At 51.7% G+C, this 17497-nt stretch overlaps 1 protein-coding gene across 1 annotated transcript in view; it reads left to right on the top strand.

Moving 5' to 3' along the window:
* The window catches only part of FA2H (fatty acid 2-hydroxylase), a 68169-nt gene extending 51122 nt beyond the window's left edge, over positions 1-17047 (top strand). The window contains exons 3-7 of the mRNA XM_003939913.4: positions 1077-1219; positions 2025-2131; positions 10352-10524; positions 12876-13128; positions 15759-17047. Coding sequence (XP_003939962.1) covers positions 1077-1219; positions 2025-2131; positions 10352-10524; positions 12876-13128; positions 15759-15838 — 756 coding nt within the window. The 3' untranslated portion in view covers positions 15839-17047. The remainder of the gene's footprint in view (positions 1-1076; positions 1220-2024; positions 2132-10351; positions 10525-12875; positions 13129-15758) is intronic.
* Positions 17048-17497: the final 450 nt, after the last annotated feature.

Genomic DNA, 17497 nt, shown 5'->3' with positions numbered 1-17497 from the left:
TCCACAAAACCATCCTTGCTTGGCATGCTGCATCTCGCTGGGCACCTAATGCAGGTACTGTTATTATTTTTTTATTTTTCTAGAGACTGAGTCTCAAAATATTGGTCAGGCTGGTCTCAACTCCTGGCCTCAAGCAGTTATCCTGCCTCAGCCTCCCAAAGTGCAGGGTTTACAGGCATGAGCTACCGCAACCAATGATTACTTCCATTTTATAGCTGAGGAAACTGAGGCTCAGAGAGGTTAAGTAATTCTCCCAAAGTCACACAGTAAATGGCACATGGATTTGTACCCAGGGCTGACTTTAGAGTCTAACTCTAAGCACTAAGCTACATGAAACAAGGTTGGTCTCTTTCATTCCCGTTGATTCTTTCCAGCACCTAGCATAGAAATATATATAAATATTTCTATATTTATTTCCAGAAATTTATATATTTTTATATAGAAATATTCATATATATTTCTAAAATTAAAAATACATAGGAATATATATTTATACATATTATATATATATAATATTGAATAAATTGCTGAATAAATGATTGAATGAATGAAATACCCAGATCAACACCAAGAAGAAAGCCTGTGGTACAGGGAAAAGTTTCTACTCCATTTCTGATGCAGAATGTATTGCCTCCTGTACCTCAGGAGTCCTGAGCAAGACTTCAAACTTCAGATGTGGCTGAATCTGGATACTCAGATATTATTACCGGGATTCTGTCACCCTAGCTCTTGGTTTGGACATCTTCTATGCTGGTGACACCTTCAGGCAGGCTCTGCTAGCAACTCCAGGCTCGTGCCCTGCCAGTGTAGCACCTTCAACAGAAAGAGAGGGTGTCTGATGTCTCATCACACCAGTATAGATAGCGAGCCTGTACTGGGTCCTATTGCTGCCACCAGGGGGCTGGGATGAGCAACTTGGTCAGTTCTTGATCACTGAAGCAGGAGGGTGGGTGGCCCCACGCAGATCGAATGAGCTGAGGTAGGAGGCGGGGACTGGGATGCTGTAACGAGGAAACGGGGGAATGAATGTGGGAAGACGTGAATGTCAAGTGACCACTTGACTTCATCTCTTGCAGGACCTGGTGGACTGGCAAAAGCCCCTTCTGTGGCAGGTGGGCCACTTGGGAGAGAAGTACGATGAATGGGTTCACCAGCCGGTGACCAGGCCCATCCGCCTCTTCCAGTCCGACTTCATTGAGGGCCTCTCTAAGACAGTCTGGTAAGCTCTTCCCTGAGCCTGTGGCAGGCTGCCCCTCCCTTCTGATGGTGCCAATCAGATATGGAAAGGGAAAGGGCAGTTGGGTCCCTCCCCAGAGCCCAGGTCTATACTGTAAAGCTCTCAGGGAGGGAGGAACATGCCATGGGATTAATTCATCCCTATGCATAGTTTTGTCCACAAGGTGGGTCACAACCCAACATTGAATATGAGGAGTTTCTCGCGTCTGATGCACATGGGAACAATTTAGCCTGCAATTAGCTCCTCTGCCAGAAGAGGTCAGCATCTGTCCAGTTGCATAGAGTCAGTAGCCCTGGGGAAACTTCTTTTCTGCCAATAACTCAACTCAGAGGCAGGAGGCAGATGGGCTTACAGCCTCTCTCCTCTTTTCTCTTCCCCACCCCCATACCAGTGTTCCTTTGACCCCATATGCTTTCTGCATCTGCTTTGGTGTCATCTTTACCCCCCTTCGGTAGAAAGCTAGACCCTGCCAGGTGTGGTGGTTCACACCTGTAATCCCAGTGCTTTGGGGGGCTGAGGCAGGTGGATCACCTGAGGTCAGGAGTTCAAGACCAGCCTGACTAACATGGTGAAACTCCATCTCTACTAAAAATACAAAATTAGCCAGGTGTGGTGGCACATACCTGAAATCCAGCTACTTGGGAGGCTGAGGCAGGAGAATCGCTTGAACCCAGGAGCCTGGGCAACCAGAGTGAAATTCCACCTCAGAAAAAAAAAAAAAAAAAGAAACCTGGACCCTGTAAAGCCCCATGCATGTATCTCTCTTGCCCTGATGGCCCTCCTGCAGGTACAGTGTCCCCGTCATCTGGATGCCCCTGGTGCTGTACCTCAGCTGGTCCTACTACCGAACCTTTGCCCAGGGTAACGTCCAACTCTTCGCGTCATTTACAACAGGTAATGCCAGATTCTTTCCTGACTTTCCCCTGATGATCCTAGAGGGAGGAGACCTCAGTGCTTTCCCTGGCCCAGAGTTTCTGATAGCATAGAACCCCGAACAACATCACAAGCGTTTTTTAGTGAAGTCTTTCTGTACAAATAGTCTTCCAAAGAAGAATTTTATCAGACTCCCACTATCTCCCCAAATGGATACAAAACCCAGCCACACATCAACAGAAACTAAATGGAACCATTTCATGAGGTGTCAGAGCAATAAAAGAGAGAGAGTGTGCTTCTTATTGAGTCTCACACCAGAAAACGCATGATCTGGGATTCTTTGCTAAGAAACTAGATGAAATCACTTCATCAGGTCGCACCGCTGAGAGTTAGACTTGACCGGCCTAGGAATGGAGCACAGAGTAGCAGAGAACTTGGGAGAGAAAGATCTGGGAGTGTCCTGGAGTGTGTCCAAGGCAAAGGCTCATGCTGCGGACCCCCAGGCTGGGAGTAACAGCCCACTAACCTCTATGGGACACTTGCCATGTGTGGGGCCATGTGCTCTCCTGGGACTGTCTCATTTGCCCCTCCCAGCAGCCCCATAGAAGGCTCCTGTTATTATCCTCTTTTAGAACTGAGGAAATGGAGCCTCAGAGATATCAAGGGAGCAGTTCGAGGTCATGTGGCTAGGCTGTGGATACCAGGTTCTAGTGGGGGCGTGGGGACAGAGGATGAAAAGAGGGGCTAGCATGGGGCAGTGTCTAAAGAGCCTATGAGACTTGGTCTTTCAGGATGACTGTGGGTTTAGGTATGGCCACTGGGGCAGCTAGCCCCGAAAGCGCCTTGTGTAACTTGGGCCTCCAGGTACATGCCACCTGTCCAGGTAGTCATTCCGTCCTGGTTCTGAGCTTCCTGAGCAGCCCTCACTCTGCGAGGAGCAAGGTCTTTTCCCTGCATTCTGCAAGTCAAGTGCCTGAATGGTTGAGATGAGAGGGGCCGTGGTCACGGCATCCGGAGCTTCATTCATCCACCTGACCCAGGGTGGGTTGGAGGTGAGCAAGCTGCAGGAAGACCCTCAAATCCAGCCCAGAGCTGCTCCCGGTCACCGAGGGTTACTGTGGGCATCCCTGGAGCCATGGTGGCCCTGTTCTGCCCAGCTCAGGCATAGCACAGGGCTTGTTGCTCAGAAGACCTGCTCGCTGAATCGCCCACTGTCCGCCCGGCGCTCCCCTAACAATCACAAACAGTGGCAGGGCCGCCAGGCTGGCAGCCGGAGGGGGAAGGGGATGCTGAAGCTTTGGCCCAGGTCCCTCTGCCGGATTCCTCCAGAGATGCCACTCAGTACCAGCTCCGGCCGGATGGGCAGACAGGGTGATGCTGGGGTGAGGGGGCGGGCAGAGGCTTGACCTATAGGAGAGGACTTTTCTGCACGGCAGGGAGGGTGATTTGAGGACCCTGTCAGCCCCATGGCCCTGCCATAGAGCTAAAATGTGCCTGTCTTATAAAGATCCAGTATATATGGTTAGTAAGCCTGTGACCATGATGCCAGCGATGGGGGCATGAGAGATACATCTCCACGTGCCTCCCTCAGCCCCCAGCTTTTCATGCAAGGCACAAGCCACAGGCAGAGAAAATAAGAGCCCGCAAAGCAAGGCGAGGGGAGACTCGGCGGGGTCCCAGTGCAGCTGCTGGACAAAGGACACACTGGAATCAATACAGAAGAGTCAGGGTGCCAAGAAGCAGTGGAAGCTGAACGGAGACACCAGTTCAAGGCTGGCACTCCTAGATGCGCCCATGAAAATGCTTTGAAAAGCTGGGGAGGTGGTGGGGGCATTGCATGCTCAGGATCGCTCCGGAGCAGCTCCTGAGAGCATGTTAGAGCGAGCAGCATCCTGGAGCGGAGGGGGAGGCAGGCCTCTGGTGGGGTGGTGTGTAGGGGCTCAGCAGAGACCAGGACCCAGAGAGTGCTCCCGCGAGTCCAGTCCTTTCCCTACCAATAAGAGAGTTAAGGCTGGGTATGGTGGCTCGCGCCTGTAATCTCAGCACCTTGGGAGGCCTAGGTGGTCAGATCACCTGGGGTCAGGAGTTCAAGAGCAGCCTGACTAACATGATGAAACCCTATCTCTACTAAAGATACAAAAATTAGCCAGACGTATAGCCGGCACCTGTAATCCCAGCTACTCAGGAGGCTGAAGTAGGAGAATCACTTGAACCCAGGAGACAGAGGTTGCAGTGAGCCCAGATCGTGCCACTGCACTCCAGCCTGGGTGACAGAGTGAGACTCTGTCTCAAAAAAAAAAAAAAAAGAGAGAGAGAGAGAGAGAGAGCTAAGTGACAAGGGAGGGTGCCTCAGCTCTGGGCAGGGGAGAACTAAGGGGCTGGGAAACTCCTCCCCACCCAGCTGGAGTCCCTGAAGAGCTCTGCAAAGAGAATGGAGAGAAGTGGGGAAACAGGAGAACTGCTGGATGGACAGACACTGAGACCGTGACTCAGAAATTACAGTGGCCCCTTGTTAAACATCCGACTATAATAGTATAGTAGCATATAGAATAGTAGTAGTATAAGAAAATTATAGGCCAGACTGGTGGCTCATGCCTATAATCCCAGCACTTTTGGAGGCCAAGGCGGGTGGATCACTTGAGGTCAGGAGTTTGAGACCAGCCTGGCCAACATGGTGAAACCCAGTCTCTACTAAAAATACAAAAATTAGCTGGGTGTGGTGGTGCGTGCCTGTAATCCCAGCTACTTGGGAGGCTGAGGCAAGAGAACCGCTTTAACCCAGGAGAGGGAGGTTGTAGTGAGCCAAGATCATGCCACTGCACCCCAGCCTGGGTGACAGAGTGCGGTGGGAAAAAAAAAGGAAATATAGTATTATTAATATTATTATATAATATAACATATATACTCATCATGTAATCAGATATTCTGTTACCTCCATCCTAACCACAGCCCTTCAAGATGGGGAAGGTATTTCCCTCAAAAAACTCTCTAGGTGGTGCCGAGCCAGGATTTGAACCCAGGTCTGCAAATCCAATGCCTGCGCTCGCTGCACTTCACCGGAGTGACCTGAAGGACCCCAGAGGTATCAGGGCTTCCCACCAACCAGGGTCTCTCTCCAACCAGACCAGCCCAGCTAAGACCCAATGGCCCCTTGCAGTCAAAGCCGGCAAAGCTGTTAGACAAGTGACTCGTCCCACATGTGAACACAGCAGGCCCTGCTGATGAGGGATGTCAGACTCACCTAAAACCTGGCTTGAGAGAAAGGACCTTTGAAACTGTAATCTTGGCTGCATCAGATTTTAGTTCCCAGGTGAACTGTGAAACATGTTTTCATGGCATGGAGATTTGTTTGGAACTGAGTGTCCAAATCGGACTTGACCTGGAATCTGGCCAAAGAGCTGGGAGGTCACCTCTACCTTCCTCAACTATCTCCCTTCTTCAGTGGTCACTGGGGCCATCTGTTCTGGGCCCACGGTGGGCTCGGGCCCCTCGGATATATTTCCTTAACTGCAACTGGAGCCGCCTCCGCCCGGCCTGGTTCTAGTCAAACCTCATCCATGCGCAGGCCCACACAAAGGCTTTATTTTACCTGTCACTCTCCCCGCAAGTCCCTGAGAACCTGCCGTGTGAAGCATTGGAGATATAAAGTGAAAGGCCCCACCGCTGCCCATGAAAAACTAGTAACTGAGTAGGAGGCAAATGAGCGAGACCGCAGGCATAGCATGGTGTGATGGGGTGATGTGCAGGGGCAGAGGAGGGGCTGCGAACGCAGCCAGTGCCAGTGAAGGGCATCTGCACAGGCTTCCAAGGAGCGGAGTCTCCAAGGATAAGGATGGCAGGGAGGGAATTCTGGGGAAGGACACACCAGCAAAATTATGGAGCTGAGGGAAGAGAAGGTGGCACATCCACGGAGACCACATGTGGTTTGACTTGGCCCCAGGACCAGGTGATGGAGAGGGCAGGCAGGGATGTGGCTGGCAGGGTCAGGTCTCAGAGGACCCTGAGTGTGGTGCAGTGGGGTTAGGACTTTGCCTGAAGGTCGTGGGGCACCATGAGGGGTCTGAAGGCCTGTGGAGGTCATGAGTTAAGCAGAGACTGACAGTGTCATTGCAGCACGAGGTTATAATGCGACAGGATCAAGAGCAGTGACCCACCCGAGAGCTATGCAAATCCTTTTTCTTTTTTCTTTTCTTTTCTTTTTTTTTTTTTTTTTTTTTTGAGTCTTGCTCTGTCACCCAGGCTAGGGTGCAGTGGCACAATCTCAGCTCACTGCAACCTTCACCTCCCGGGTTCAAGCTATTCTTCTACCTCAGCCTCCCGAGTAGCTGGGACTGCAGACACACACCACCATGCCCAGCTAATTTTTGTATTTTTTGTAGAGACCGGGTTTCACCATGTTGGCCAGGCTGGTCTCAAACTCCTGACCTCGTGATCCACCCACCTCAGCCTCCCATAGTGCTGAGATTACAGGCACGAGCCACCGTACCTGGCCCTATGTAAATCTTTCTTATTGCAATGAGAGTCTCATAAAATTAAATATGGTCTTTAGTATATTCACAGGGAGGTTCAGCCACCACTCTGTCTGGCTCTAAAACATTTTCATCATCCCAAAGAAAACCCTGGACAATCGCTACCCACTTCCCCTCCTTCCAGCCCCTGGCAACCACTGATCTGCCCTCTGTGTGCATAAATTCACCTATTCCGGACATTTCATATAAATGACATCATATGCTTCATGGCCTTTGGTGTCTGCCTACTTTGACTTTGCCAGGAGATCTTAAGTAGGTGGTGCTGAATGGGCTTGGGGACCAGTTGGATGTGGGGGAGACAGGTCACTTGAACCTGACTCCTTTGGTAATGAGTGGATGTCGGTAACCCCAGTCCCCAAAGAAGGAAATCCAAGAGGAGGTGGGCAGGAAGAAGGAGGAAGACGGTTGGCCTCATTTGGGAGGTGTTCAAGGCAGGGGCTGTGGACAACCACATGGAGCTGTGCAGTAGGAAGCAGCCACCCAGGGTGAAGGTGGTGTAGACCATCAGTCATCAGCACGTGGGAGAGGAAGAGATTGAGCTGAGAGGCAAAGGGTCCAGGCTTGGACCCTGGGGACAGAGGCAGAGTTTCCAAGATGGAGCCTGCGCAGGAAGATCCAGGGAGAGGAGAAAAGCCAAGTATAGCGGCAGCAGAAGGTGGAGCTGTGGATTCCAATCTTATTGCTCCCAGATATTTTGAGAATTTGAGAAACCAGGGACATTCTACGGAGAAAAAACGCCCATAGATGTGCAATTCCATATATCAGCAAGTTCACAGACACTCTGCGATCCTACTTAGGACCCTCAAATATTCATAAGCCTCAGGATAAGGGCCTAGACGGCTGCAGATTAAAGAAGACGGTGGTGCTAATGGCATATGCCACAACCAGGTCAGACGTGGACTAAAAAAAAAAGTTCCTTAGATTTGCAAGAAAGACATCATGAATAGCCTTTGAATTTCTGATGGTTTAAGGAAGAAGACATACTTTTTTTTTTTTTTTTTTTTTTTTGAGACAGAGTCTCACTCTGTCACCCAGGCTGGAGTACAATGGCACTATCTTGGCTCACTGCAATCTCTACCTCCTAGGTTCAAGTGACTCTCCTGCTTCAGCCTCCTGAGTAGCTGGGATTACAGGTGCACATCACCACCCGGCTGGTTTTTGTATTTTTAGCAGAGATGGAGTTTCACCATGTTAGTCAGGCTGGTCTTGAACTCTTGACCTCGTGATCCATCCACCTCGGCCTCCCAAAGTGCTGGGATTACGGGCGTGAGCCACCGTACCCGGCCAGGAGACAGATTTTAAGAACTTGACAAGCCAATGGAAAGTGACAAAGTGGAGCCATGAGTCCAGCCTCACTTTTACTTCCTGTTTTCTTTTTAGCTTTTTGAGACATCAAAAAGCTCTGTCATCCAGGCTGGAGGGCAGTGGTGCAATCACAGCTCACTGCAGTCTTCAACCACTGGGCTCAAGTGATTTCCCCTGCCTCAGCTTCCTGAGTAGCTGGGGCTACAGGCATGGGCCACCACGCCCTGCTAATTTTTTTTACTTTTTGATGAGGTGGGAACTCACTGTGTTGCCCAGGCTGGTCTCCAACTCCTGGGCCCAAACAGTCCTCCCACTTCAGCCTCCCAAAGTGCTAGGATTACAGGTGTAAGCCACCACATTCAGCCTAGCCTAGCTTTTTAGGAATCTTGATGATAAAGAAGCTGATTCCATGATGGGAAAGTCTTGCCTACCTCAGAAAGATGAGCAGAAGAGCCAGAAGAGAAGGAGAGACTGAAGGGGGCCAGAGGAATCCCTTGGGAGGGAGGGTGGGAGGAGGCAGCTGAGGGTTTGCACTGCCAAGTAGGGGGAGCCTGGCAAGTCATGGACTTTGTCCACATCCTCATGCAGGCAATGCCAGGGCTTCCCTTGTAAGGCTGTGGTGACATGAAATAGAAGTCATCCATGGAAAGCCCTTGGGCAGCACCTGGCACACAGGAATTGGTCAGGACACATGTCTGTTACTGTTTCTCTGACCATCCAGCACCTGTCTGCCAGTGCACACCTCTTCCCTGAGAAGCAATGAGGATGCCCCAGGGTACCGGCAGGATCTGTTGTCCTTGGAAGTTGGGGGGAGTATGTGGAGGGGATAGCTCCCCCCTCAACCTCAGGGCCTCTCTTCTCTGTGAAGTAGGAGGCTGAGTGGAAGGAGAGGAGGTGAAGGGGAGCAGAGAAGATCCAAGGGCAACAAGGAGGGAGATGAACCTGAACATGCTCAGGGATCACCCATCGGGCTGTGTCTAGGGTCTTGTAAAGGTCAAAGGTGCTAGACCCACTGTGTGACTCTCCATGCTCAGCAGCTTGGGGATGGGGTGTAGAGGCAGATTCCCACGAGGGCCCAGGGGGAGGGTTCGTGGGTGCAGGTGAGGGAGATGGAGTACAGGTTAAAAGAGAATGGTTAGGCTGGGCGCAGTGGCTCACGCCCACAATCCCAACACTTTGGGAGGCCAGCCCCACTTGAGGTCAGGAGTTCAAGACCAGCCTGAGCATCATGGTGAAACCCCATCTCTACTAAAAATATAAAAATTAGCCAGGCATGGTGGCGGGCACCTGTAGTCCCAGCCACTCAGGAGGCTGAGGCAAGAGAATCATTTGAACCCAGGAGGTGGAGGTTGCAGTGAGCTAAGATCATGTGCCATGCACTCCAGCCTAGGCAACAAAGCGAGATTGTATCAAAAAAAAAAAGGATGAAGATGAATATGGAGAAAACAGGAGTGAGAGCTGAAATCTCCATGAGGTCAAAGAATGAATGAAGTGGAGGGAAGAACTGAAAGCCGCAAGGGCTGCAGGCCGTCTCCGGAGGATTGGGCAGTGGGAAGCTTGTGCTTATAGACGGCGCCCTCTCCCGTCTTCCCTCCCCACCCAGGCCGGTCGTCTTCAGTGTTTTCACATATTCCTCCTGAGCTGTGACTTCACGTCTCGTCTGTTGAGATCTCAGTGCTTGTTTTCTCTTGTCCTTCCTGTCCCACAGTCCCTGGTGGTTCACACTTTCCATCATTAACACCCTGGAGGCCGGGTGCAGTGCCTCACATCTGTAATCGCAGCACTTTGGGAGGCCAAGGCGAGAGAATTACTTGAGTCCTGGAGTTTGAGACCAGCCTGGGCAACATAGCAAGATCTCATCTCTACCAAAAAAAAAATTAAAAATTAGCTGGATGTGGTGGCATGCGCCCATGGTCCCAGCTACTTGAGAGGCTGAGGTGAAAGGATCACTTGAGCCCAGGATGGGGAGGCTGCAGTGAGCTGTAATCACACCTCTGCACTCCAGCACTCCAATCTTCCAACCTGGTTGACAGAGAGATACCTTGTATAAATAATAACAATGCCCTGGCTCAGGAGTGTCACCTTCTCTTCTCCACTGTCCTTGGGGCAAGGTCACCCTTGCAGGTAAAGGTCCAGCCCCGGCCATAGCCACTCCTCCCACAGCCTCTGTAAGGAGGCCTCCAGCCAGTGGCCCATCACTCCCGTAAATGACCCCCAAGACCTAGGCCAGAGCCCCGCAGCCTCCTTCCCATTTTGACCCAAGGGCCCCAGCAGTGTGGCCTGGCCTCGTAGCTGTGGGACAGAGGGCAGCAGCTCCCAAGCTGATCGGGGCGGCGAGGCGTGGACGCCTGGAGCTATCTGGCTGCTGTGCACCAGTCCTCACCTCGCTCTCCCTGCCACCCTGCAGAGCATGCGGTGGCGGTGCCCAAGTCCATGTTCCCTGGGCTCTTCATGCTGGGGATCTTCCTCTGGAGCCTCATCGAGTATGTCATCCACCGCTTCCTGTTCCACATGAAGCCCCCCAGCGACAGCTATTACCTCATCATGCTGCACTTTGTCATGCACGGCCAGCACCACAAGGTGAGCGGGGCAGGGTCCCAGCCTGGACACAGCAAGTGCAGCCCAAACCAGCTGGTCCGGTAGCTGGAACCAGCTTCAGGCGCTATGGAGCCTCCTGGGAGTCTGGCTGTGGTTTGAGAGTGACAAAACATTTGATGTGAATCACAGAGGCAACTGGGTCAGGCATCCGAACCTGAGCCAGGCAGGCACAGAGTGGATATGCAGTGTCATGCTGACACCCAGACCTCTGCACCCCTATTTATCCATCACCTTTAATCCTCGAAACAACTCATTCATTTGTTCATTCATTCAGCAAATGCCCAGTGAGTTCCTTCCGTGTGTGAGACACTGTTCTAGACATCATTGAACAAAACAACAAAAAGCCTTGCCCTCCTGGAGCTTCTCCTGAAAATGGTGCCAGGATTTTCCTTGTTCCACAGAGCAGGAGGCTGAGGCCTTGGGGAGCTAAGGAGCTTTCCCCACATCACACTTGGCAAAGCCAGGATGTCCTGCCCCATTCTGGGGATTCCAGAATCTTTGCTCTCAATCACCCTTTCTCCTGAGGCCCTTCAAGGACTCCATGACAGTCCCAGAAGCTGGCCCTAGAAGATAGGTCTGCCCAAAGGAAGCTGCCTCCCCTATGCCCCCCACGGCCTCTCTGACCCTGCACTGTGCTGTTCCCCAGCCAGTCTCCACACTCTGTTCTCTGCTGGCTATAAATCGGAGAAAATGTGGCAGATATGATGCTTTCAGGACACCAGTTTAGACCCTTATGCTACTCATGTTGAACGTGGGTTTCACATCAGTTTCCCAGCAGCAACTTAATCTAGTTCATCTCAATGAGCCGATTCAGGGTTTAATTGGCCACCTAGGAGAGTTCTCAGGTTGGTTGGGCGTTGCCCTCCCAGGTCTCCCCAGAGTTGATCTGCATCCTTGGGGGCTTTCCTAGGGGCCAGTATCAGGGTGGGTGCCCAGTCCTGGGCCAACCCGTCCCTCAGGTATGCTCTCAGAGGAAGCGCAGCCCAGGCCTGGTCTGTGTCCTCCAGCCTCACCTGGCCTCTGCTCTCCAGACTTGCCGCGTCCGCTGCTGCATTCCTTCCCCGTTTGCGAATCCTTTTCAGATCCTCTGCCCCGTCAGCTATCTTTCCTATCCGCAGGGGACACAAGAACCTTCTGGGGACCTGATCAGACTGTTCTGGGGCCCCAGGGACTATCCCAGGCTCCCTCTTCTAAGACATTTCCACCCCAGTCTGTCCAGTCCCCTGCTGCCACACCACAAGGACCTGAGGAGCTTGTGTGGCCTGTAGCCACGTGAGCTCCAATCAGGAACATGTTCTCAGATCTCCAAACCTATCCATCCCAGGATCCTGATCCAGCTGTGACCTGGAGCTGGCCCATCCTTTCCTGTTTCTGCCGCAGTGACGCCACCTCAGCCCACGAAAGCGCCAGGGCAGGAGTTGGAAGGAATTAGCAAACCTACCAACCAGAGCTCTCCCTCCCTTCCTTTATTTCTCCCTCCGTCCTTCCCTCCCTCCTTCCCTGGCTTCCTCCCTTCCTCCTTTTTCTGAGAGCTGGTTTTCCAGCACACCACTGATCCTGTTGATCCTGGTCTGAAGGGAGGGAGGCCCACGGCAGCATCTCACTGTGTCACTGTCACCTGCTTTCTCGATGTCTCCGTCTCCAGCCCAGAAAGGCGGCAGGATTCTGTTTTCAGAATCCTCACCAAGCCGTAGCTAAGATCTCACCTCCATGCCAGGCCCTCGGCTTCTGAAGCTCAAGGGCCTCTGTGAAGCAGTTGTTCTCTGGTTCACTGTGATGACACCCCCTTGGATCAAAGAAGGAGGCCTCCTGTTTGGACATGGGGGTGGGGAGGACAGCTGTAGTGACACGTCAGGGCTGCATTAGCCTCAGCCACCCGGTGCCTTGGTCTCCCAGACATCATCAGGCCACAGTCTAGGTGCCCTGTCTCCAGAATGCTGTCTAGCCAGAGGCATGATATTTAGGGATGGGACACCTGTCTAACACCTGATGAATTCCAGAGTCACAGTGGCCTCTAGAGCATGAGATGGGCTCTGAGCCACCAGCACACCCTGCCTGCCTGCCTCACACCATCCCCCTCCCATGTTCCTCTGCAATCTGCCAGGTCCCTTCCTGGCTCACAAATGGGGAGTAAGACAGTCTTTCCAGAGCTTCCAGACATGCTGGCCCGCCCTCTCCAAAGCCACCAAAGGTGCCAAGCCTACCCAGTGGAATGTCTGGGCCGCTCCGCCCCTGTCCTCTGCAGGGAGCAGCCCAGGCTTGGCCAGCTGTGGCTACAGACAGGTCCTGGGGTCCCCAGCTACCTCCTGATGCCTGAGCCTCTCCATCTGCAGGCACCCTTCGATGGCTCCCGCCTGGTCTTCCCTCCCGTGCCAGCCTCCCTGGCAATCGGTGTCTTCTACGTGTGCTTGCGGCTCATCCTGCCCGAGGCAGTGGGGGGCACTTTGTTTGCAGGGGGCCTCCTGGGCTACGTCCTCTACGACATGACCCATTACTACCTGCACTTTGGCTCTCCGCCCAAGGGCTCCTACCTGTACAGCCTGAAGGCCCACCACGTCAAGCACCACTTTGCACATCAGATGTCAGGTGAGGATGGGCCTGGGCCTCCCAGCCCACTTTGTGTGTTCATTGATTTATTTGCCAACTACCTCGAGCTCCTGTGAACAGCCAGGCACTGTTGCGTGTCCTGGGCATATACAGAGGACTCCTTCTACCCTCCCTGCCGGGCAGACATCTATAAATGGCAAAGATTTCAAACTGTGATAAATGCCATGAAGAAAATAAAGCAGCCGGGCATGGTGGCTCACGCCTATAATCCCAGCACTTTGGGAGGCCAAGGCGGGTGGATCACCTGAGGTCAGGAGTTCGAGACCAGCCTGACCAATATGGAGAAACCCCATGTCTACTAAAAAAAAAAAAAAAAAAAAAAAAAAAGTACAAAATTAGCCAGGCATGGTGGCACACACCTGTAATTCCAGCTACTTGGGAGGCTGAGACAGGAGAATCGCTTGAACCGGGAGGCAGAGGTTGCAGTGAGCCAAGATTGCGCCATTGCCCTCTAGCCTGGGCAACCAGAGCGAAACTCCATCTCAAAACAAAAAAGAAAGAAATATTATGTGGGCCACATAAGTGATTTTAAATTTTCTAGTGGCCACACTAAGACATGAAAACAAACAGATGAAAAGAATTTTAATAACATATTTACTTAACCCAGTATAAGCAAGTTATTATTTCAACATGTAATCAACATTAAAAAATCATTAATGAGTGGCACAGTGGCTCAGGTCTAGGCCTATAATCCCAGCACTATAGGAGACTGAGGCAGGGGACCACTTGAAGCCAGGAGTTCCAGACCAGTCTGGGAAATATAGCAAGACCTCGTCTCTACAAAAACAAGTTTTAATTATCTGGCTGTGGTGATGTGCACCTGTAATCTCAGCAACCTGGAAGGCTGAGGCGAGAGGATCGTTTGAGCCTAGGAGTTTGAGGCAGCAGTGAGCTATGATCATGCCACTGTACCCCAGCCTGGGTGACAGAGTGAGACCCTTTTTGTAAAGTCTCTTGAGAAAAAAAAAAAATCATTAGCAACTTTTATACTAAGTCTTTGAAATCTAAGGTGTATTTTGTGCTTACAACACATCTCGATTCAGATACTAAAGTTTCACTGGAAATACTAGATCCATATCTAGATTTTTTTTTTTTTTTTTTTTTTTTTTGAGATGGAGTCTCGCTCTGTCGCCAGACTGGAGTGCAGCGGCAGTCTCAGCTCACTGCAACCTCTGCCTCCCAAGTTCAAATGATTCTCCTACCTCAGCCTCTCGAATAGCTGGGACTACACGGGCATGCCACCACGCCCAGCTAATTTTTGTATTTTTAGTAGAGACGGTGTTTCACTATGTTGGCCAGGATAGTCTGGATCTCTTGACCTCATGATCCACCCTCCTTCCCTCCCAAAGTGCTGGGATTACGGTTATGACGCACCGTGCCTGGCCTATATCTAGATTTTATAAAATTTGCAAATAATAGTTCACATAGGTAAGTTGCTCCAAACATGCTTAAAAATTTTCCAGTAATGCACTTTGGGAGGCTGAGGTGGGCGGATCACCTGAGGTCAGGAGTTCCAGACCAGCCTCACCAATGTGGTGAAACCCCATCTCTACTAAAAATATAAAAATTAGCCAGATGTGGTGGTGCGTGCCTGTAATCCCAGCTACTCGGGAGGCTGAGGTAGGAGAATCACTTGAACCCAGGAAGCAGAGGTTGCAGTGAGCCATGATCGTGCCACTGCACTCCAGCCTGGGCAACAAGAGTGAAACTCTGTCTTTAAAAAATATTTCCAGTAACTGAATCGAGCATCAGTTTTTACACTGACATGTTAATTCATCAGAATTAAATGAAGCTAGAAATTCCATTTCTCTGGAGCTCTAGCCACATTTCCAGTGCTCAGTAGCCACACATGGCTAGGGGCTAGTTGGACAGCAAAGAGATTAAATGGTCCAGGAAGGTGTCACTGTAGAGGTACCATTGGAGCTGAGACCCTAATGAAGAGAAGCCAGCATCTGGCATCCCAGGAGTAGCTGGCGCAAAGCCCTGAGACAGGAATGAACTTGGCCCCCAAGGAAGGGGAAGAAGATGGAGTTGGAGGTGGGAGGGGGCCAGGTATTCTAGAAACACAGGCCAGATAAGGAATTGGGTTTTATTCCCACTTCATGCTGGAGATAATAAAAAACACAAGTGCCGGGCGCGGTGGCTCAAGCCTGTAATCCCAGCACTTTGGGAGGCCGAGGCGGGTGGATCACGAGGTCGAGAGATCGAGACCAACCTGGTCAACATGGTGAAACCCCGTCTCTACTAAAAATACAAAAAATTAGCTGGGCATGGTGGTGCGTGCCTATAATCCCAGCTACTCAGGAGGCTGAGGCAGGAGAATTGCCTGAACCCAGGAGGCGGAGGTTGCGGTGAGCCGAGATCTCGCCATTGCACTCCAGCCTGGGTAACAAAAGCGAAACTCCGTCTCAAAAAAAAAAAAAAAAACAAAAAAAACACAAGTTCCCCACCCTTGACTTGTGCCAGGGTGGCCCTGGGAGTTGGGAAGGCCAAGGGGACAGATATTGACATTGTCTCCACGTGGTAACCCTCCCCTGGCACCCTGCCCAAGCCAGTGCACACCTGCTCCTTCAATGTGTCGTCTTCTCCCCGTTTGTCTCCCTCTCTAGGATTCGGCATCAGCACTAAACTGTGGGATTACTGTTTCCACACACTCACTCCAGAGAAACCCCACCTGAAGACGCAGTGACAACTCCCACCCGCTCCGTCCTGCCATCAGCCCAGCCCGGGCGCCTTCCCGACACCCCACCCGCCATCCAGACCCCACCAAGACGATTGGCTTGGCCAGGCAGGATAGGCTCTGTCCAGGGCCGAAGGTGCTGAGGGCACCCTGAGGCAGGACTGCCCTCCTGACCCCTCGTAGGAGGGTCACATCCACTTGGCGGCCAGGTGGCCCTTGGTGACCCGCTTCTTCCTGGAGTGTCCCTGCCTGGAGCTCAGCCCACAGGACCACTTCAGAACCTGGCCGCAGGTAGCCGAAAGGGGAAATGAAGAAAACTGACCCCCGCAGGCACCTGTGTCATCCGTGTGCCTTAGCATTGTGGGCTGCCTGGGAGTGGCCTGCATGGTGCAGCTCTGTGTTCACAGTCAGGGGTGGGTCTGTGAGACCTGTGTTGCCCGTCCTCCCTGCTGTCTTTTCTGGGGGAGGCCTTGGTGGCTCTGAGGTGGACGAAGAGTTCTTGAAAGAAGAGACAGCATGATGCCTCCCACAGTCCACCCCAGATCCTGGGCAGCCCCTCTGGCCCTGCCAGCTGCCTCTGCCATTGGGCCCAGGGTGGCTGAAGGAGTCCCAGCCCTTTCTTTAGGACCTGGCAGCTTCTCTAGCCATCCCTTCCCTGCCTCCAGAATCACAGCCCTTCTTGCCAAGAGAGGCTGAGGAGGCTGTTCCACTGATGGCCGCCCCACCCTGTCCCTGCCTTTCTCCGCCGCCACCTGGCACAGGTGTCAGCCCACCACAGAAGGAGCCTCCCCTCACCTCTCCCTGCCCCACCCTCTGCAGATGAGGCTCCTGCCCCTTCTTTTTCGTAACCAAAACCCTCACTGCTCCCAGGACGGTCTTATTTATGAACCAGATACATGTTCTTAGTCTGGTTCCAGACCAAGGAGCTGGTCAGGCAGCCCTTTCTAATCCTACGTGTTGAGCTTATGTAAAACACATTGTTTCCTCCTTTATTCTTACCCACACACCATTACTACTTGAAACTTAAAAAAAAAAAAAAAAAAAAGGCCCGCCAAGTGTAAAGGCTAAAGAGAAGCAGTTTGACAGACCTCGGGATTTGTACTGTTTACTGCAGAGCTATTTAAAGATTTCGGAAAAAATATACAAAACTATGGTTGTGAAATAAAAACTTAAATTGTATATTTTGAAAAATAAAACATCGAAAAGAAACCAAGAAAATGAATTGCTCATCAGACTCCCTCGTGGTTGGGAAGGGGCAGTGGTGTGGGGAAGGGTGGAGAGGGGGGCCGGTCCCCAGGGAGGGGGATTTTAGCCCTGACCCAGATGGGTAGAATTGCTGGGGCCTGATGGTGATTAAAAGCTGACTGACTCACAGCTGGGCCCGATGGCTCATGCCTGTAATCCCAACACTTTGGGAGGCTGAGGTGGGAGGATCACTTGAAGACAAACCTGGCCAACAGAGTAAAACCCTATCTCTTAAAAAAAAAAAAGAGAGAGAGAGAGAGAGAGAAAGGAAGGAAAGAAAGGAAAGGAGAAAAGGAAAAGAAAGGGAAAAAAAGAAAAGAAAGGGAAGGGGCAGGGGAAGGGAAAGAGAAAAGAAAGGAAAGGAAGGAGCTGACTGAGTCTTACTCTCTCACTCGGCTTTTCTGTTTCTAAATTCTCTGCAAA

This window comes from Saimiri boliviensis, chromosome 1, assembly GCF_048565385.1.
Source record: "Saimiri boliviensis isolate mSaiBol1 chromosome 1, mSaiBol1.pri, whole genome shotgun sequence".
NCBI classification, from domain to species: Eukaryota; Metazoa; Chordata; class Mammalia; order Primates; family Cebidae; genus Saimiri; species Saimiri boliviensis.
The sequence above is the reverse complement of the archived record's forward strand: the minus strand, read 5'-3'. Positions and strand labels throughout refer to the sequence as shown.